Source organism: Ctenopharyngodon idella, chromosome 11 (genome assembly GCF_019924925.1).
Source record: "Ctenopharyngodon idella isolate HZGC_01 chromosome 11, HZGC01, whole genome shotgun sequence".
Taxonomy (NCBI): domain Eukaryota; kingdom Metazoa; phylum Chordata; class Actinopteri; order Cypriniformes; family Xenocyprididae; genus Ctenopharyngodon; species Ctenopharyngodon idella.
Window position 1 is genome coordinate 27,600,531 of NC_067230.1, and position 22,355 is coordinate 27,622,885.

General features: G+C 38.0%; 1 protein-coding gene across 4 annotated transcripts in view; it reads left to right on the forward strand.

Moving 5' to 3' along the window:
* The window catches only part of LOC127522331 (transcription factor SOX-13-like), a 28,417-nt gene that overhangs the window by 3,023 nt on the left and 3,039 nt on the right, over positions 1-22,355 (forward strand). The window contains exons 1-12 of one of the 4 annotated variants that reach the window (XM_051912165.1): positions 719-863; positions 13,481-13,688; positions 13,858-13,963; positions 15,491-15,577; positions 15,772-15,944; positions 16,081-16,149; positions 16,876-16,990; positions 18,189-18,265; positions 18,357-18,492; positions 19,156-19,277; positions 20,127-20,202; positions 21,212-21,379. In XM_051912165.1, coding sequence (XP_051768125.1) covers positions 13,482-13,688; positions 13,858-13,963; positions 15,491-15,577; positions 15,772-15,944; positions 16,081-16,149; positions 16,876-16,990; positions 18,189-18,265; positions 18,357-18,492; positions 19,156-19,277; positions 20,127-20,202; positions 21,212-21,379 — 1,336 coding nt within the window. In that variant the 5' untranslated portion in view covers positions 719-863; position 13,481. Of the gene's footprint in view, positions 1-718; positions 864-9,883; positions 10,144-13,480; positions 13,689-13,857; positions 13,964-15,490; positions 15,578-15,771; positions 15,945-16,080; positions 16,150-16,875; positions 16,991-18,188; positions 18,266-18,356; positions 18,493-19,155; positions 19,278-20,126; positions 20,203-21,211; positions 21,380-22,355 lie in introns of those variants that run through there. The other 3 variants (XM_051912162.1, XM_051912163.1, XM_051912164.1) reach the window with 3 other exon arrangements.

Here is a 22,355-nt window from a genome sequence, read left to right on the forward strand (position 1 = left end):
TTAAGGGAGTTTTTCAGGGCTCGCCACAACATCAATGAAATCAAACAGAGCAGGCCGGAGAAGCTCGCGCTGATAAATGCGTTCGATCGTTGCGGCTGTCCATCAAATCATCTTCACGCTTTGAGTGCAGCTCACTGACTGCGTTCTGTTCAGACGCTTGTGTTTGCAGTCAAAGGGCTCAGTGTTTTGGGGGCCTGTCAGAAATATGGAACGTAATTTTATCTGTACAAATGTCAAAACTTTGTTAGATTACTTTGTAACTCTTTGTAAATTCCAGCTTACCATTGTTGGTGTGTTTCTGTTGATGCAAGTTTAATGTTTGGGAACATAGAAGAACATATGCTATCTTGTCCAAAATGGTTTCCTTTTTACTTACAAAACTTTGAATTTAAATGTAATTTTTATTTGCTTTAAATCACTGTTTCTAAGAAATGCAAATGTCGAAAATGTGCATGTTTTGTTGCTGTGTCTGAAACATTTACTACATTGAACACATTTTTGTAGATCCATCTTAAGTCTATAGCAACGTAACTTAACTTAAACGTAAACTATAAATAATCTCTAATGGCAAGCGTCTTGTCCGAAATGGTTAAAATCGCTTTCCGCACGTGAGAGGTGTCAACTGGAAAGTGCCATGAGACTTTCACTTTTCGCCTACGTGTTCCCAAAAACCTCCAGTTTTTGTTCCACCTACCCTCTCTCTTTACCATGAGATGATCTCAGACCCACAGCGGAAATTAGAAAGGCCTCCATTAGAACATTAGAACAGAGAAAGTTTCAGCAATCTGACAATCTGACAGCCGCCCATCAAAACGCACATCACTCTCTGGATTTTGTCATAACGGTGATCTCAGCCACTTTAGGTAAGACTTGCTATGCAACTTTGCGTGTTTTGTGTTCAGTTTTGCATTAAGTTTTGCATGCTTTTACACATTTCTGTTTTTTTATTGATCTTTAGTGTTACAAAGAATACTTTAACAATGGTAAAATAATATTTTTCTTTGCATCTTTATTTAATTTGGGTGGCACATTTATGCTGCAGCATTATTTCGTGCCAAATGTTTTTTTGTTTTTTTTTATTTAATTAATTAGAAATGTCAAACTAATTAATAATTATTTTAATTTAATTTAATTTAATTTAATTGTTTTTATTTTTTATTTTACTTTATTTTACTTTACTTTACTTTAAAGCTGTAATATTTAACGTAATATTTTTTTTGAGTTTTTTAACTACCAAGCAGGTTTGATCCCTCATGCCGTTGCTGGACTTTTTGAAATTATTTCGCGTGTGTGATTGTTCTGCACCAAGTTCTGAGATTTATTAAAGAAAGATGGGCAAAAGGTGAACTTTCATGTGATGCAAGCTTGAACATGACTTTGACTTGGACTGAATATGCTGGTTTGGGTGTGAGCTTAAACAAAAGGTTTCACATAAAAGTTTCAGGGGCAAATTGCAGGGTGGATTTATTGCCCTGAATGTATAATTGTTTAAATTAGGAGAAGAATTATGTTGAATGAAATGAAAATTGAAAGGAGACAAGGAAAAGCAAACATGTATCCACTGTTCGAATCTTGTTTAGGTAATAGAAAGTTTCCCATGGCTCCAGTAGTTTCTAGCATCTGGACAATATAGTAAAAATGTCATTCAAAATGACTCAAATTGGCGTAATTCCAGTTAGTTAAAATTTTCCGGTAATTTATGATATAATAGAATATTTTCTGGTAATTTAGACCAGTTTTCACTTATTTTTTATACCTTTAAATTGCATACAACTGTATTTTTGTTTTTGTTTTTATTTCCTACAGAAACACTATCAATATATCTAATTCAAATGTAAACATCATTGACTTTACATAAGAAGTATAAAAAAAATCCACACTAAATATAAAACATGCTATCCAGCTCAATCATTTACATTAATCTGAATAATAACGTCAGTGCAAATATTGTCAACAGATTTGTGTGGGCTTCATTTGTTTGTTTGTCATGTGTAAAAACACAAATGTCTTGCTATCCTCTCTCTGTCAGATAAACTGTCATTCTAATGCAGTAAGGCCGCTTTCAGTTGTAATGAATGTGACCAGGAAATAATCCCGCAGTCATTTGCATGAACTCCACCGGCCTCTGCCGTGAACTTTGAGAACACAGCGTAGTGTTCCTGCGGGTTGATATTTTAATAAACTACCACAGCCTCATGATTTGTTTCTTTACAAATTAATCAAGGATTGTTATTTATTAATTCTCAAACAAACAGCCCACAGATTACACTGGGTAACTTGAATGACAGTTATTTTGAGGTTTGCAGGGTGACTGGTTAAAATCTTAGATGTGTTGTAATTTGTGGTCTGAAAGTCCTCTTTTATTGGCTCAAAATACTGTTAGCTTGATGTCTTTGAGGCTCTTTCCTAATATTATGAGATCTGATTATAGACTGTTTCACATTTCAGCACACTTTAAAGATCCTGCTTGAAAAATGCTATATATTTTTTGGGGTCTCCGAGACCCCGTGATTATGTGCATAATTTGTGGTAAACAGAGAGGTAAATAATATTAATCAATCATAACTTTTTTTTAGTTCAGAGGAACTTATTAAAAGAGTAGAAAGGGAAAATAAGAGATGAGTTTTGAAATAATTATTATTCTTTTTACATGTAAATGTTTTTACAAATTATTTTTTCCATTGCTATTAGACCCCAAACATAAAAACCTCTGTGACTAATTAGTTAGTAATTAGCAAAGGCAGCATTTCATATCATGCCATGTCAGACAAATATTTTTTAACCATGTCTGACACCTGAGCTTTTCAGTGAAAGAGAAATAGCATGATTAGTTCCTCCTCAGATGCCTAGTTGACTCATCACTAACGTAGAATCACAGAAATGTATCATTTACGACTTACAGAGAAAGCAATTTTAATGTAGCGAAAGCGTGGGGGAAGCAACTTTGCCAGAAAGCTGTCAATTTATGTCACTGTACGTATGAGCTGACAAATATCAGCTCTCTAGAGTTGAACCACATTTTAAAGGTTGTAATTTAAATGTAAAAGTTTAAAACTTTCTTGAAAGTTTCTGTTTGGTGGAGCGACCAGGGAGCGTCATGATAATATCAAGCTGAAATATTGAATGTCACTAGAGAAAAGTGCATAATTTTACTGCTGACTTAAATAACGTGATCATATTAAAGTTTGCACTTGCACCGTTCATAAATATAGCTAGGTTTTGTAGAAACGGGGGTTGTGTGTGTATGTAAGTGGGAGTGTGTGTATTTCTCGTCTCTGCTTGCTTGTGCAAGACGTTATAGGAGCATCTCTGAGATGTTATCAGAAAGTGTGATACTGCATACAGATGTGGCTTTTAAATACAAGCTCAACATTTGTTCGCAGAGGCACTTTTTCCAGCCGCTCCTTCTCGTGCTGCGTTTGATCTGCCTTTCACTCGACATCCTTCGCTTTTGTGATTAGTTTGTTTCTTGATTAGAGTTTGTTTGTGCCATTTTTGCCTGTTATTTCAGGTTCGTTCAGATTATTTTCGACGTTTAGAACATCCAACACATGCTTTTAGAGTTGATTTAAAGTTAAATAGTTAACCAAAAATGAAACTTTGTCTTCATTTCAAACCCATATGGTGAATTTTTTTAAAGAATCAATACAACAGTTTGTTGCGACCACTTCTATCAAGCTCCAAAACTGCAGAAAATGTGCCATGAGGGTGAGAAAATAAAGCTAAAATGTTCATTTTTGGGTGAACTACTCCTATCTCATAGAGAGAAAATTTCTCAGAAGTGAACTTGATGTTCACACAGTTGGAGGAGGTTGAAACCATCTATTGGCATAATTCTGGGTTTTGCTTTCGTAACATCCCAAACAATTCCATCATATCCTTCTGGTCTTCCTCCGTCATGCCTCCTTCTCCCACCCTTGTTTCTCTATTAGCCGTTGTTTCTCAGCCGAGTGGTGAGTGTGTATCCTGTTTTTGACAGCAGGAGCCCACGTGCTCCGTCCTGCGCCGGTGAAGTGGCCGGCGGGGTGGGGAGGGAGGCGCGGGGTCTCAGGATGTCCTGAGAGGTGAAGGTTTCTTCTTCCTTTCCTGTCTGGGTCCTCACGTTGAGCGATGGAGCTCCGCTATCTGCCCCATCTGAATGTACTGCCAGGTGGTACTACGGCGAAGAGAGAACAGTTGAGTTTCTGCCTTGTTTTAGATTGACTGATTTGTTCTACGCTGAAAAAAATTGGCCTAGGATTTTATTTGAAACAATTTTCACTCAGAAATTGCTAGTAAATTTAACAAATAATTAAAAAGAAAGGCAAGTAACAATATTAGGCTACTTAAACATGAAATTCTTAAGTATAAATACTGAAACAAACTCCAACAATCTTGACAAACACTTTAAAAATCATTTTTACAGTGTATTGTTAAGTAGTTTGTGCAAAAATGAAGCTTCTTTCGTTATTTAGGCTACTCGCTCTCATGTTTACCATAGTTTTGTGTGAGGAACAGTTATAGTTCACCCAAAATGAACAGGCAACAGAATAGTTCACCCAAAAATTAAAATTATCCCTCCTATGTTTATATGACTTTCTTCTTTCAGGCGAAGTTACACTGTGTCCCAGCTAGACGCGATAAAAGGTAACTTTTCCATGTTAATCTGAGTTTTTATCCTAACTGGCCGCGATGGCGACACGCGACGTTTCTATTTTAGAAACGGTTTTTATTTTTTGCGACGTGACGGCTAGATCAACAACACAAAGTATGGCAATGATAATCTCAATTAATGTTTAGGTGCTTTATTTAATGTTAAATCATCTAATGTGAGTTTGAATATCATTTTGTGTGCCGTACTGAAAGCAACGGACAATTCACCTCAGATCTTCAAAATAAATTAAACGAAACAAGAACGTTCAAACTGTCAACTCATTGTGAACAGACAGTGTATTCTATGACAAAGATTGTTTCAGTAACTCAGTATGTATTTTAATAATGTTAAAATCGTGTAATATCCATTAATTTTGATTATGTACTTATCCATTTTGTTGCGAAATGCCAGGAGCTTGCCGGGAGAGCCCGCCCACGCGCTCTTCTGATTGGCTGTGATTTTTGATTGACTTTATCGCGTCTGGTATGGACAGACAAATTGTTTGTTGCTGGAATCTTATCGTATCGCATCTGGTTAGAACCCGGTACTATATTAAATAATATTCTGGCTCTTCCCAGTTTGGTAGTGGCATTGAATAGTGTCAGAGTTTTTGAAGCTCCAAAAAGTGCATCCATTCATCATAAAAGTAATTCATAGGACTCCAGTTGGTTAATAAAGGCCTTGTGAAGCAAAGCGATGGGTTTTTGTACTTTACTCGACTCTCTCGTGAACGTGCATTGCCGGAATCCAGTTATTATAGTTTATAAAGTTTTAAATATGGATATTTTTCTTACAAAAACCCATCGCTTTGCTTCAGAAGGCATTTATTAACCCACTGGAGTCGTATGGGTTACTTTTATGATGGGTGGATGCAATTTTTGAAGCTTCAAAAACTCAGGCACAATTCAGTGCCATTACAAACCCGGGAAGCGCCGGAATATTACTTAATATAACTCCGATTGTGTTAGGCTGAAAGAAGGAAGTCATATATACCTAGGATGGCTTGAGGGTGAGTTAATCATGGGATAATTTTCATTTTTGGGTGAACTATTCCTTTAAGCAGCTAGATCTGATAGCGAGGCAGATATTTTTAACAAATATAATGACTAAGATTTCAGTCTGTTTCTCACACATTGAAAAAAATTTGGTATATGATTTACTTTGAAACATTTTTCACTCAGAAATTGCCTGTAAAGTTCATAAATAATTCTGAAGAATCTGCAAGTAACGCAGTAAATTAACCATGAAGTTTTGAAGTAGAAAGACTGAAATAGTATTTTCTTGTAAGACGTATTGTAATAATTTTTTGTTATATTTACAAATTGAAAAGGTACACAAAGATTTTGAACATAGCACATACATCATAAGGACTACTTTTATAGTGCTTTTTTGGACCTTGACAGCTTGAACATTGTGCAAAATATCTCCTTTTGTGTTCCACAGTTTTAAAATGACATGAGGCTGAGTAGATTATGAATGAACTGTCCTTTTAAGATGTTGTTTTGGAGCAGTGGACTGTCCTAAAACATTCTTGTTGTGGTTTTTAAGTAGGTTTTAAACACTACGAGGTTATCCTCAACACCCGCTGCTTCCCGACAGATCTTCACTTCGGCCTTGAGACTGAGACCTGCGGTTGCTTAGAATTACCTGTTGTGTTCCTCGTAGCACAAATCTGGTTGCCATGACAACCCCACAGATGCACCGTCTTTTCTCAAAAGACCCCTAACTCGTTTCAAAGACCCGTAGACATTCAAGGACGTGCCAGCAAGACCCAGAGCCTTCTGGAGCTGGTGATGTTATGATCCGTACCTTTGGATAACAACATCTAATGCGTTGCACACAAACCGCTGCATGGACACACACTCGTATGCTTATATAAAACAAAATGAAAATGTCCATTTGATTCAAGATTGGACATAAAAGTGTGCCAGGCTTAGAAAACAGCACATTTTAATGTCTTTCGCCTTTGTCTTTCTTTGCCTGAAGGGGGTGGCGGAAGGTTTTTGTGCAGCTTTTTTCGCAAAGGGGGCCCTTCACTAACATCTTTTATTCCCTTTCTCTTGTTATATTTCTTTATTCCAAGTGTGTTTTGTACTCGGCCTCCTTTCATTGCCCCCTCCTCTTGTCTCTCAGATAAATGCCACACTAGCCTTTCACTTGGCGCCACAATAACCGGACTGTTTTAGGCCCAGAGAGGCACAATGAAAGAGGCTGCTTTTTAACCTGCGCTTCTCAAAAGCACAAGGAGGAAAAAACGGCGGCGACCCACTCTCCTTTCTTTCTCCTCTCCCTCTCTTTTGTGTCCAGAGCGTGGTCGTACCATCATCCCATTTATACGTCTTATTTAGAAGGTCTCAAAAGAACATGAGCCCAAAATTCTGATCTTTAGAGCTGTTTTTGTTGAAAGTCGACTGGAGAAAGTCGCAGACGATGTATGTCTGTGTTGATGTATTGTGCTGATTTATGGGAAATATACAGTATGGGTGCTACATTATATGACCGCTTTGGTCTTGGTGGACTTTTGGAAAATAAGCTTTTAAAACACACTCAAACTAGTTTTTTGTGTCTGTTATCAATGCCAGTGTTTTTAAAAGTTATGAACTTTAATGCAATTTCTAATCTAGATTACATACAAATTGTAGTTGGTTACTGATTCCAGATTACATGACAAAAATTGTAGTTAGTAACGTAACCCATTACATTAAACATTTAAGGTAATGTAATCTGACTACATTTTGATTACTTTTAGATTACTTTTGATTTGAACAGGATAATCTTGTACCATACTGATATAAAAATACAAAGAGAAAGAAGATATACTCCATTCTTTGTCATCAACAACATGATATTTTGGTTTCCCAAACTGAGGTTTGTGACGGAAGACCTTCTGAACGTATATAAACAGTAGGCTTTTTTAGAAAGGAAAATTTGAAAGATATAAAAAGTAGCAGTAGGGAGAATCAATGAATTATGAATAATTTACCGCCATTGTGAGAATAACATGTAATAATGTAATCAATAAAAAGTAACTGTAGTCTGATTATGAGTATTTTGAAATATATAATCTAATTACAAGTACTTAATTTTAAGGAATCTGACATAATCCGTAATCCAGATTACAGCTAATTATCACTGTTTCCATCTCAAATGATTATTGTTTAAAGCATTCTGTGATGGAAATAACTGATGGGAATTTATTTTAAACCGTTTTAATGTTTTTATATAAAATGGCTAATTTCACAAGCTATAAATACGTATGTGTTTTTAGGATAATATTTGAATAAATGTACAGTATGTTGTGTGTGTGTGTGTGTGTGTGTGTATATATATATATATATATATATATATATATATAACTCACCGGTCTTGATGTTTTGAATGCAGGAAGGGGAAAAAAACAATGCAAATCATTAGGGTTTGCACATGGAGTTTAAGAAAACACAAAGACACGGATTCACAAACAAAGATGTGTAACACGCTTGTTGTCTGGACTTACTATAGACTCAGACACCAATATTTTAACAATTCAAGACAGATGAATGACTGTATGGCAGTAATAGAGCAGCACTGTTTGTTGTTTGCTTTTGATTGCTTGTGTTTGCTTGTGTGTGTGTGTGTGTGTATATATATATATATATACACAACATATATTTGTTCTAGTGCTGTCAAATGATTAATCGTGATTAATCGCATCCAAAATAAAAGTTTTGCTTCTTAGCTAGTTTTTAGTAATCATGTCCAGAAACTGTTTTATCAATTAGTACATGTGTAATAATGAACAATTGAAACAAATTCATTATAATCTGCTATTTGTTTTAAAATATATAATTATAAAAAATGTAGAAATTAAAAAAAAAAATAAATAAATAACCTTCTGAGGCTTAAAAATGTATGTAGTTGAAGAATCACCAGTAATTGAAACACCTACTCTTTTTTTTTTTTTGCCTCCTAATTTCCAGAAAGATTAAAGAAAGTTTAATAGCTTTATCAATATCATTATTCAAATCAAAAGTGTATATGGGTCACAACAATCTGGAGTCTGACAGTCTGATATCACAGTTTCCGGCTCCAAACACAAAAGCAAACAAAAGCAAACAACAAACAGTGCTGCTCTATTACTGCCATACAGTCATTCATCTTTTTTGAATTGTTAAAATGTTGGTGTCTGAGTCTTTAAAAGCTTAGCTCAAAGGTGTGCTATAAATTAAGTGCTCATAAATGGCTGTTGTGATAGTAGAGTAGAGGCTTGGACCAGGAAACAATGTATAGTAAGTCCAGACAACAAGCGTATTACGCATCTTTGGTTGTGAATCCGTGTCCTTGTGTTTCCTAAACTCCATGTGCAAACCCTGTTGATTTGCATTGTTTTTTTTCCCTTCCTGCATTCAAAACATCAAGACTGGTGAGTTTAGGCGGGGGCTGTCAGGGACTGTCCCCTGCACGGAAGAGGAAAGTCCATCAAAAAAGAGCTGTTATTGCACAAAACTCAGACCTTAAAATAAATGAAAAAACATTTGCATGTCCTTCATGTTAGAGACAGTAATGTATGTCGTTGGCAAGTGGTTTTGACTACTAGCTTGTTTACTACCATGGTTGTTTTTGTTTTTTTGACACTTGTGCACGCTACTGTTTTATGTTATATGAATGGTTGCATTTTTCAAGAAATAACATTTATTTGTTTGTTTGTGACCTTAGTGGCATCGTAAAAGTTGCATTATAATATATCCTATTACGTAAATGCCTAATGAATGTTGTATTCGCTATAATTACTGCGTGATTAGTTTTAAGGCGTTTCTTTTAGAGTTTGTAAATCTTGTTTATTAACTATTGTTACAGGCTTTGCATAACACACCCTAAAAATAATAGTGTGATTTTTTTTTTTTTTTTTTTAATGTTAAGAACAATTAATTGATATCATTGTTCTTCAGAAAATGTTTTGCCTGTAACGCAATGTATTTTTTGTTTGTTTTGTGTTCATCCAAATGAAAGCATTGTTTGATCAACAATTTTATTTCCCCGTATCTATATTTAGTCTTATAGACACATACGTATACTAGTAGATATGTTTTTTGTTTGTTTTTTTTTCTATACAAAAGTAAATGTGAAAGTAAAACACAAACAAAATGTTCTTTCTATATTTGTCTGATTTTGTTTTGTGTCATGTTTGTTCTTGGATACCCCTCTCCCATTTCACTTTTACAATGTTATCAAATCCCTATCTGTGTAAAGTACTCAGTGGAAAGTTATAACAGAGGCAAACGTCATGCAAATGCTACTGTTTGCCTTCGCTACAGGGCATAATTTCATGACCGCAGTTTTGCGCATCCGGCTTCGAGAGACGCCAACTCTCCTCTCGATTCCTGGGAGGTCACTGGCCAGTTTTACTAAAGAGGTGTCCGCCGTCTTCCACACAACAACATGAGTTGCTTCTCCAGGCTTCCACACTGGCAAGTGAACCTGTTTTCAGGAGACGACCCGAAGACAGTGAAAATTAACCACATGCTCTTGAGGTTGGTAGACTGTCTGCGTAGGTCAAGGCTTTGTATCTTTGCTTAGAGTACAGTTACTGGCAGGTGGGTTTGGAAGCTCCTGTTGCTGGATTTCAACAGCTGATTGGACTTTGCATCGCATGCTGATGGGCTCAAAGCTTACAAACACTTCTGCTTTTAGCTGAAGACCCAAAAGTGTTCACCTGTCTTGTCTTAGGGGAAACCTACCATCATCCAGTGCGGTCTGCTGCATTCTCACGTTGTGTCAAGTGCTCGTTTACAACAGGTGTTTGTAAAGTTAGAACGTGTTTAATTGTTGCGTGACTAATTGGCAAGTGCAATGATTTAGGGTGTTAAAAAGCGTTGTATTTCAAAAAAAGAGCCTTCAAACTGATGCCACTACGGGTCTTCTGTTCCTTTAATGATCGCTTAGATGTCAGTAAAATAGTGCCTTTGCACGCTCAGGCTTGATTTTGGCACTCCTGACAGTTTTATTTGTGCTTTTTGACAATGTTTAGAGGCTTGGCTTGTCACAATGCGGAAATTAACCACTTCAATACCATCATAAGGGAAGGGAGAGTTAGAAACAACAAAGAAAACTCATATTTGCATCAGAGGAGTGCGGGACAGAATGTGAGGCCGCAACACGTTACGACTTGCAAGGCAACTTAAGCTTTTGTCTCGTGCGCACCCCTGACCGTGGGAAGTATTTCATTTCAGAGGTGTTTTAGCTCAAAAGCAAAGAACCTGGAGGCTGATATTATCTTAGACCACAAAGGTCTGTCAGAGCTCTTTGGAAATACAATGGCTCCACATCCGAACAACAGGTAAGAACAAACTAGAGCCGACTTCTCTTGGAAGACCGACTGGCAGTTACCATCAATCATACTGTTGAGTCTTTCTGGCTTGTTTTGCATGTGCTGACATAAGTGCTCGTCATTATATTTCTTATCTCAATTTCCAAGTTATGACACATTCACGTTTTACCAAGATTAAAAGGGATTAAGAACAATGCTGTCAGTACTTAAATAAGAATTCGATAAAGTCACAATTATGAGATATAACATTGCAAAACACATTTTTATTTACTACAGTCTTAAAGATCTGGGTCACACTTTGGTTAAGTCCAATTCTCACTATTAACTAACTATTAACTATGACTTTTGCCTCAATAAACTCCTAATTACTGCTAATTAATAGTTAGTAAAATAGGATTAAGGGATGTAGAATATGGTCACACAGAATAAGGCATTAATATGTGCTTAATAAGTAGTAATAAACATCCTAGTAATATGCATGTTAATAAGTAACTAGTTAAAAGTGAGAATTGGACCCTTTACTAAGTGTTACTAAGATTTGCATTCAGTTACGTATTGACATTACAAAAAGATCACTATGCTACATACAAAATGTGCAGCAAGGATATCATGTCATTTTGCATAAATTCTCAGCTTTGCTGGTTAAGGAAATCCAACTGTTGCTTTTTTACGATGCAACATTCTTTAACACTTGTGCGTGACGAGCGTGGAGAAGCTTCGCTTTAGCATTAATCTTCATGAGTCCGTTTAGAGCTTGAGGCTGTGCCATTTTTTGACAGTCAAATCCCTCCAAGCAAATAGCCGGAATATCTCTAGAACTACAAGTGCACTTGGAAGGAGCTGACAAATTCACACTTCCTGCACCTGGTTTGTGGATCAGCGCTCCTCAACTGGAGGAACAGGAATAATTTTAGCCTCGTCACAATAGGAACTTTATAGTGTAGACTTCTTGCAAGTGTTTATTTATAATGCACCAATGGTGGCGGGTTATTTTACAAGGATCTTTCTTGAGTGCACTTGGTTCCCAGGGAAAGGAGGGGGTCTTGTCCTTGGTATCTAAATCTGATTTGGGAAGACCGTATCAAGTTTGTGGTTCATGCTGACAGTGATTTGCAGCAAGAGATCAACCTGAACTGACTACTATCCAAACTTTTCGTTTGTGGCACCTCCTCACAAACAAATCCAATTCCTGTACTTTTACACACACAAACTTTTGTTTGCTTTGGGGTCAGGCAAATACACGAACAGAAAACTACGCCCTTCTTCCCAAACCTACCAAGGCTTGGCCAATTTCCTCTATGGTACATTGGCAAATCACTACTTGAAAAGAACAGATTGGTCCATTGAATTATTTTCTTCCAACAATTCAAGTAAGTTGCTCAGCTTAACAGAAAACATTTGAGCTAAGCATTCAACCTTCCTCTTGTGCCTTAATGTAAACGTACAAGCTGCTTTTGTGTTTTTAGAGTGGATGAAAAAATACAGGAGGAACTGGAATCGGCCCACTTTTTTTTCTCTGCCACGGACCATCGGCACATTCCGTTTGTATTGTTACCCTGCTGTGTTTCCTGCAGCCTATTGCTTTTGTCCATGTCATGCCCATTGTTTAAACTTCCTTTGTTCTTTCTCTGTAACAATGGGCATTATATATATATACAGAAAGCTAGAGAGTGAAAAAGAAAGGGAGAGATGCATTTTCCCTTGTGTTTGTTTTCTTTGGGTTGTCTTGTGTTTCTTTTGTCGTGCAGAGCGAGGGAGGAGGTGGAGGAGAGGTGTTTATAGACCTTGGCTAATTTTGAAATTGCCTTCTCTTTCTTTCTTTCCTTCACTCTCTCTGTCTTGTCCTTCAGTGCAGAAGGGTTTGGTGTGCTACTTGAGATGGCCAGATACTTGACTAGAGTCTGGCATCTGTTTTCTGACAGTATGTTGACAGATTTGAACAACTCGGATGTGCACACACACAACACAAACTCGCACAAATATCCTCTCCCGACACCGAGCGGCTCCTGAGCCCTGGAGACCCCAAATAAGTGGCTTCGGTGAAAGAGTTTGAATGGGGCGGCCTGTGTCTGGGCTCCACAAAAACCCTTCTGTTCCTTATGCAAAGCAGTCAGCTGTTTTTTTTCCCCCTGTGGTCTCTCTGTTCTTCCCAGACAGTAGCTGTACAAAACCGGAATACCCTTGTTAGTAATGCAGTCTGACATGGTTTCTTGCTGAAATGTGAATTCAACATGAAATTGTTTTATGCACTGGATTTTACTTCTGTAATGTGATGTATTTCTGGGTGAAACCGAATATTTAGTAGGGAAACATGTAGAGCGGGACTAGATTTTATCTATCAGGAGTTGATCGGATACTCCAAAGTGTCTCTATATGACGACTGGATGGGAGGGGTTGAAAAATAAGAGGGCTTGATGACATCATCTGAAAAGCAAAGTCATTTCCGAGGCGGAGCAAGTTGTTTTGGAGTTGTTTTCTTTTGAATAACTTGCTCTGATGAATTTTATTTTTAGTTCATTTTTAATTCTTTGGTTTTGCAGAATGTGTGAGCCCAGTCCACCTGCTCTGCATCCCCATGCCAAGAGCAATGTGACCATGGTGGGTGTTGGTATCAAGCTTGAAGACGACGAATTGGGAGGTAGAGTTGTCAACCGGGAATCCTCTCCGGTCTGCGATTGGTCAGTTCGGCTGCCCTCGGACAGAGACGACTCTGAGAAGTCAGCTCAGCATAACATACACTCCTCCTTGGTATGACCTGGAGATTTTATGATATGTTTATGAATTTTAGTCTTGTTTTATAAATTAAAGTTTTTTGATATCAGGTCGGCTTTGACTTTTTCCCCATGTATGTTTTTTATAAGATATGAGGTTTCTGTAGTGAGGGTTTGTTTAACTTCATCGTTCCTGTGTTCTTCAGGAGAGTTCTCCCAGTAAAGAACCGCTGCGATCACACACACCTGCCAGTCAAGATGGAGGCAGCCGAGCCCACGAGAAGACTGACGGCAAACCTAACGTCAGTGAGGGTAAGGCCAACGGTTCCTTTACAAAAAATAAGGTCTTCATGGAGAGCTAATTAACCTATTCACACTCGGTCCATGGTGTTCATTGTGTTCCAATGTTTCAATGCCGTTGTTTTAGAGCAAAAAGGATTTTGAAAGAAGTTTTGAGCTTTAATTTTGATGAAGTGGTTTGTCCATGTAGGTGCCGGTCGCTATTAAAGGGTTAGTTCACCCAAAAATGAAAATTCTGTCATTACTCACCCTCATGTTGTTCCACACCTTTAAGACCGTTGTTCATCTTCGGAACACAAATTAAGATATTTTTGATAAAAAAAAAAAAGTGAAGCCTCCATTGACAGCAAGATAATTAACACTTTCAGATGCCCAGAAAGCTACTAAAGACGTATTTAAAACAGTTCATGTGACTACAGTGGTTCAACCTTAATGTTATGAAGCGACGAGAATACTTTTTGTGCACCAAAAAAACAAAATAATGATTTTATTCAACAATATCTAGTGATGGGTGATTTCAAAACACTGCTTCATGGAGCTTCATGGAGCATATTTTATTTCGAATCAGTGTTTCGGAGTGCGTATCAAACTGCCAAAGTCACGTGATTTCAGTAAACGAGTCTTCGTTATGTCAGAAGTGTTTCGAAATTTCAATGGTTCACCACTGGCGGGTGTGACTTTGGCAGTTTGATACGTGCTCCGAACCACTGATTCGAAACAAAAGATTCGTAAAGCTTCATGAAGCAGTGTTTTGGAATCGCCCATCTCTAGATATTGTTGAATAAGGTTGTTATTTTGTTTTTTTGGTGCACAAAAAGTATTCTCGTCGCTTCATAACATTAAGGTTAAACCACTGCAGTCACATGAACTGTTTTAAATATGTCTTTAGTAGCTTTAGTAGCTGGGCATCTGAAAGTGTTAATTGTTTTGTTGTCAATGGAGGCCTCACTGAGCCATCGGATTTTATCAAAAATATCTTAATTTGTGTTCCGAAGATGAACGAAGGTCTTACGGTTGTGGAATGACATGAGGATGAGTAATTAATGACAGAATTTTCATTTTTTTGGGGTGAACTAACCCTTTAATGCAGTTTATATTGAGATGATCCAAATTCCTCTTTTGTTTCAAGCTCTATGAAGCTTTTCAGTGATTTCATTTGTATGATACATTTCACAGCATGCTCCTTGGTTATTAAAGAGTCCTCAAGTGTTTTGTCAAATAGCTTTCCTTTTGTTTTCACCCATTCCCTGGAATTGTTTAATTTTCTATTTTTCTTTTGTTATAACTGTGGTTTTAAGCTCTATTTTTTTTAGTACAGCATTTTTCATCTACATGAAAAAAACATTATCTTCTCTACTGTGTCACTGTTTGTTTCCATAATTATACTTCATTATATTAAGTACATATGTATCTTTTATATTTTAGACTATAATAAAATGTAATATATTTAAATGTATATTTTTTGCATATTTTATCCAGGAGTTCATTTCAAATAATTAAAAGTTTTTCTTTTAATTCTTTTTGATATAATATTTTTAGTGATGCCCACAATTGAAAAGCTTCTGAATACGGACTGGAAAGAAAAGTTCCTTGGGAAGGGTCTTCAGGGCAGCGTCAACCTAAAAGGTGATTTTTTTTTTTTTTTTTTTTACTGCGTACACAGTACATACACTTTGTCTTGCAAATCATTACGTGGAGCAATCATGTAGTGCTGTCTGTGTGTGTGTGTATGTGTGTTTCCATTGTGAATGGTTCATCTCATATTTGTTTTTCACTGACACCTTCTGTCTGACCACCAGCATGTGCGTATGTGTTTACAGGAACCCCAGAGAGTCTGGCAGAGAAGGAGCTTCAGTTGTTGTTGATGATAAACCAGCTCTCTGGTCTGCGAGAGCAGCTGTTAGGAGCTCATTCTGAGCAGAGAAATATGGCTGCTCTACTGCTGGAGAAACAGCAGCAACAGATGGAATTGGCAAGACAGCAGCAAGAACAGGTGTGGAGATACTTTTAGCTGACAAGGAAAAAGATGGAGCATTTGAAGAGGAACTGCAAAAAAGCAGTGTTATTTGAAGTCAGGAAAAGCAATAAGTGAATTAGTTTGGTTTCTAAATGCTGATTCTCTGTTTTAGATTGCCAAACAGCAGCAGCAGCTGATACAGCAGCAACATAAAATCAATTTACTGCAGCAGCAAATTCAGGTGAGGATGATGATTCAAAACCTTGCAGTTTACTTCACTGTATGAACTACTAGAAACCGGGTAGCATCTTATGATCTTAAAGGAATACTTCACCTAAAATGCAAAATCTAATCCAATATCTCCTTTTGTGTTTTAAAGTCAGCATAAAATGGAAGTTGCGATAGTCTTTTCTTCCTTATTGTGACGTATATCCTAGTGTAACAGCTTCTGGAATGAGAAAAAAAATGTAGGTTAAAATGTAAAAATGTAGCTTCTGGAATGAGGAAAAAAATGTAGGGCGGGACTGGATTGCATCCTCTGGAATTGATTGGATCGTAGGAAGTTGAGGCGTTGCTTACTAAATGGAGGCAGATCTGAATGCCAGTTTACAGTCAGTTGTGGAGGATATTTTGTCCCACCCTCCACCAAGACACATGCCATGAAGAAAACAGACATCGATTTGAGGGGGAGGGCAGGTTAACTTTTTTGATTAAAGAGTACGAGTACACAAAATATAATGATGTGCATAAATCATTTATAATAAACACTGCAACGTTCTGTACAAACTCAAAGTACGAATGATTTCATGGTGACTTTAAGGAATAAATAAATTGATATGAGGTCATAACATGACAGTGAGTAAATAAAACTTAAATTTTTTGGTTAATTGTTCCATTAAGATTATTTGGGCAGAGTGGAAATACAATTTAAGGTGACTTACGGTGTTCTCTGTGACATTTGACCCAGCAGGTAAACATGCCGTATGTTATGATCCCCGCCTTTCACCACAACGCCCAGCCATTGCCAGTCACCTCTGAGGCCCAGATGGGTTTACCTCTGCACCCCGTTCCCTGCAAACCAGGTAAGGCCTCAAAACCCTCAAGAAAACTTCCCCAACTACCCTCCCTTCGGCCAATGGAGTGAATTGTTCACACATCCTGATATAGGCCTACCTATTGGCATATTGAGCAACTGTTAGCTTTTACAATAAGAGTTTGTTAGGACACAGGATTCAGCCATCTGTTATCTTCAGATGGATCAAATAGCATCTGTCAAAAATCTCTAAATAATTGACTTCAAATATTATCCTTTGTTGGTTATTTGAAAAACTTGTTTGCTCTTGCGCCTTTCAGCGCAAGCTTATCAGCTGTGCTTTGTAGTTTTAGTTAATATGTAGCGTGGTGCAAAGCTGAATTGAAAGAGTTAATATGCTATTCTATGCTAAAGGAAACAAAAAACCTGCTATTTTAGAAACGTATCAACTGCAAAATAACTTTTTCTTTCCTTAATGCATGTTCGTCTGAAGGTCTGTTCTGTAATATAAGTAGTTATTGCATGAATTGATGGTTTTGATCATGTCTTTAGTCCACTTATAAGGAACTTCATAAAGAAAGACTCATTAAATGGTCTGCCCAAGTGATTTCCTTGCACATACGCTGAAGAACGGCTCAGGGCTGTCCATTGAATTATAGTGCATATTGATCACGTACAATCCAGACCGTGTTCTTTGCATTGACATCTGTAATCTATGGCACTGTGCCCTTGCTCGGCTAAAAGACTCTTGTGAATGCACAACTTTGATGCCGTATGCATGTACTCCATTCGCTTAGAAGATGAAGGGTAGAAGGAAAGAACAGGGAACAATAGAACAAGTGTATGAGCTAGTCGGCTAGCTGCATGCTTGACACAGTCGAGCCGGCATTGTAAAGAAACCTGGAATAGAGGGCCAAGGACTCAAGCAAATATGAGCTCAAAGAGTTTATCCAGCTGGTACTTAGAGATGTTCTTAGGCGATACACACTTAGCAGTTTTAAATGCTATATGTCTTAGAAGTCATACAGGACTGATAGTAACTTGGAAAGATTTCGATTTGCTTTTAACCTGTGAAATAGAAACATTGACCCGAAACATGATAGTTGGCCAAGTCCTGTTGGGCTCGGGTCTAGTAGCAGATCTCTTGAATGCTCACTGACCATTTATTTAAATCCTTAAGTTTAAATCCATTTATGTAAATCCTTAAGTTTCATTTTTTTTAAATGTACTTGTTTGTTTGTTTTTAGTGGATTATCCCATGCAGTTGCTGCCCAATCCACACTCCACCCCGGTCAAAAGGTCCAGTGGTACAGTCTTTCGCCAGGTACACTCTCTAGCACTGATCTGCAGGTCATCTCAGATGTTTCACTTTGTTGTATTCATTAATGATAAATCTCTTCGACTTTGTACTCAAGGACACCAGTCAACCTCTCAACCTCACAGCTAAACCCAAGACCCCAAGTCCCCAGGCACTGGAACTGGCCCACTTGCAGACAGGGTACCGACCCAGAGATCTGCCCCACAGCCCTCCTCGATCTGCCCTCAGCCTGAGTATGTGACACTACACCACACCAACACACCCAGTCTCCAACATAACAGTTTGCTTGAGAATTTGAAGCAGTGATTTGACATGTTGAAAGATTTTGTTACAATTGATCTTGCAACTACCTCTCAAACCACAGTGCTGTTTTGTAGATCTAGACTTTCTCTCTTTTACAGTTACACAACAAGTTTTACAACGTATTGCTTAGTATTTATGTTGTGCTGTCAGACGTGTCAGAAAATATCTCTACCTCTTTATGAGTCAGACATGTCCACTGTGGTTTTCCTGCTGTACTCTCATGGCATTGTTTAAAGAGGGAAGTCCTTGAGGTTCACATTCAGTAAAAATGACTCTCTGCACCCTGTTAGAAAGGACCCATCTTAGAGTTCCCACTGCCAACACGCCTCTATCCCGAGTATTAACGGCAGTTGTCAGCAGTTCAGAAAACCTGTTCCCCCTTCGAACCAGCCCCTGAGAATGTGTCAGCACCTCAGACGTGACTGTTTGTCTTAAGCCTTTGGACTCAAGACTGGGGTCTTGTCCTGGATCGGATCATATACTTGAGATCGAGCCAAGAGCTTTATTTGTGCATCACAAGACGGAGAGGGATAAATGTATCTCTCTTGACCTTGTCTAAAGTTTCCTTTCTCTCTCGCCCTTTCACTCTTGAGGCTTCTTGGGAGAGGGTGATGTTGTGACACAAGCCATTCATGATGCCCAGCAGCTGTTGCGTGGAGGACAAGGCCCAACGGGCAGAGAGAGGGACCGTGAGAGGGACAACAACACAAGGCTGGTAAGTCAACGTCTTAGCACACACACACACAAACACGTGCTCACATGCTCCACACCCCAGTTCTCCAAGGTTCCTTGGCGGCACCTGGGGCCCGCTGTTTGTCACCATTGGTCATGCTTCAAGGCTGAAGCATCGGGGCAAGTATCCATTAATGGCCTGCACTTGAAACAGACCTTTTTCAGAACACCCACTGTGTTACAGGAGAAGAGGGGCGGTCAGGGTAAGCGATGGATATTAGTTTACAGAAGTTCATGATATCGGTTAAACAAGGGGTACATTCCCCTTTCAGCCAAGAACAGCTGCTATTAGAGTCCTCCCGCAACTTGTATGTTCACTTGTTTGTGTTCATGCCAATTGTGGAATAGCCTCAAGTCTCCATAGACACCTGTTTCGACAACCACTTTGTTGCTCTTTTTGAGTTCAGTTTAACCACAGGGAGATATGACAGTGATTTAGCCTTTGTTGTCAACTGGGTTTTGAAGCATTCCACTTAAACCTGTTTTTACAGCTTGACACTTGTAGAACTGTCTTGGATGCTCTTGAATATCCAGGTATACATTGACAACAATGCCTAGCCATTCGAAAGGGAGAAGAATTTAGCTAATTTATGTTTGAAATTCAAAAGTATATCTGTCAACCACAAATGTCCTTGGGGCGCTTTTGTGTTTCTCGGCCCTTTTGTGTTTCTCGGCATAGGTGGGGCTGAGATGCTTTTGTAATGTTGACCAGCTTCTGTAGCAACAATGCTAACATAATAAACCAATTGGTTATATGGATGCAATGATCATTGATTAATGTTTTTATATATGTCTTAACATAAGCTGTCTTTTCATCTTGATTGATTATAAGGAGGCGTCTCGAGACCGGATGGATGACGGACAGTCTCTAAGGACGAATGAGGACCACCTCAGCAGTGACTCTGAGGGTACGTATGGTTCATGATGGTCAACTACTTCTTTTTTTTTTTATATTAGGTGGCTGTAACTACTATGTACTTACACCAAAAATAAGTACAATGTACTTATTGTATTCACGTTGTTTTGCAAAACACTTGTGCTGCTACTGAGGTGGGATACGGGTAAGGTTAGGTTTAGGATTAGTGATATGAGTAGGTTTAAGGGTGGGTTAAAGGGAAGGTAAGGGTCAACAGTGTAATTATTGATAACAAAAATGAATTACAGATGTTAGCACATTACAATGTAAAAACATGTATGTATGTACATAATAAGTACATTGTATCAAATGATTAATTTAAATGTTAGTACATAGTAGTTAAAGCCACCTGATATAAAGTAGGAACTTTTTTTCTTTATTTTTTTCAGTGTTACATTAATTAGCATGCTGCCTGCATGTTTTACTTTAGCTGTTGGGTAGTTTGCATGGGACGGTGTCTGTAAATTAATTTCCTTTACTGATAAAGCCATACACATTCAAATTGATGTTGTGCTGCATCTTGCGCTGTTTCTTAAAGTGATAACTGTGTAAACTTAAAAACAGATCCCTGCATTGTGTTCTATTCTGTTGCAAACCGTTTTGGTCTTTTATAAACGCCCCTTAAGAAACATGTCCATTTTGGGATCATCTCATGCCAATCTAATTGTACATGGCTACCAGGTAAGACAGGTTAGCTGACTAGTAATTCAGGAAACCTTCGGAATAGCTGATTTTGAGATATGTAGTTTTGCATGTCACTAGTACGTGTGCAAATTTTTTAATCAAGGAATTTCAGTTGATTTTCTGATCAAATAAGCAATTGCCTTACAAATGCATCTGAATTTATGACCATTTCTAATAAAAACCTCTTTGGCATGCAGTAAACACAGATGCCACCTGCCTGTGTAATTGCATTTGGCTGCAGGGTGTGTAGTCAAACAAAAGGAAGTTTTGTGTGTCTAGACTGATTGTTTTGTTTTTAATCTTGTTGTTCCCAACAGGACAGATGGCAATCTCTGGTGTGGGAAGCTATGGTGAATCCCGGACTCCCTCCTCTGGCCACATCAAACGTCCCATGAACGCCTTCATGGTGTGGGCTAAAGACGAAAGGCGACGTATCCTGCAGGCGTTCCCTGACATGCACAACTCCAGTATCAGCAAGATCCTTGGTAAACCTTCGTTTTGACAAGACATATTGAATTTTGAATTTTAGTGATTGATACTAATCTTTAGATCGTTTACTGGTAATATTATCGGATTATTCTTATATTTGAAAATTCTCCTGTTACATGCACATAAATGACTGATACAAGAAAACAAGTAACTCTAATTTGCAAATTGTAATTGTTGTACTTGGTCTTTCGCTCTTCCTAAAGGGCCAATCATCAGTTCATGTTATATTCATGTCTTTATTTGTTAATCGTAATATAAGCACAGCTAGCTTTGTCCATCAAAGTGTTTTTTGTCTTCTTGTCAAAGAAAAATGTTGCTGTTAAATATTTTTCACCATAGTCATCAATGAAATGAATGCTCAAGTGACTGTAATGTCTCTAATCCTTCCTCTTTGTGGATTCTGAAGCACCTGTTCTGACAACATTGTCCTCATTGTGATATTATTACTTCATCTCTTTTAACCCCTCTATCTTTCTCTTGAGATCAGTTGTTTATTGTTGGGTTGGGCTGGGGGGTTATGGGAACGGTGGGTTCTTAATGCTCACAGCTAATCCTACGGTCAGCAGTTTAAGTGTTACTCTGTAAAACACATCTATATTTTCGAACTTGTAACTTGCTGTTGCCCCCTGGAATGGAGTGGAGGACAGAAGGTCTTAGGGGGATGAAAAAGGGGTCACACAAGGGCACATACAGCCACCTGGCTCCTGGGGTGACAGGAAAACAACACCCAGAACTTCAGCCCCCTCATCCCTTGCTGCACCTCTGCCTTCCTCAGTTCTTTCCTTTCACAAAACACTTGCATTCCATTCCATTGTGGTGCTATTGACACCCTCCTGATTCAAGCTTTTTTGGCCTGCAGCTCTTTCTGGTACACACCTAAGTTTCTGTCAGCTTCCTACCTTTTTAGCCCGCAGCACACTTTAAGTGTAGGCAGCGTTGCACGCATACAGTCAATAAACCGAATTCTCACAA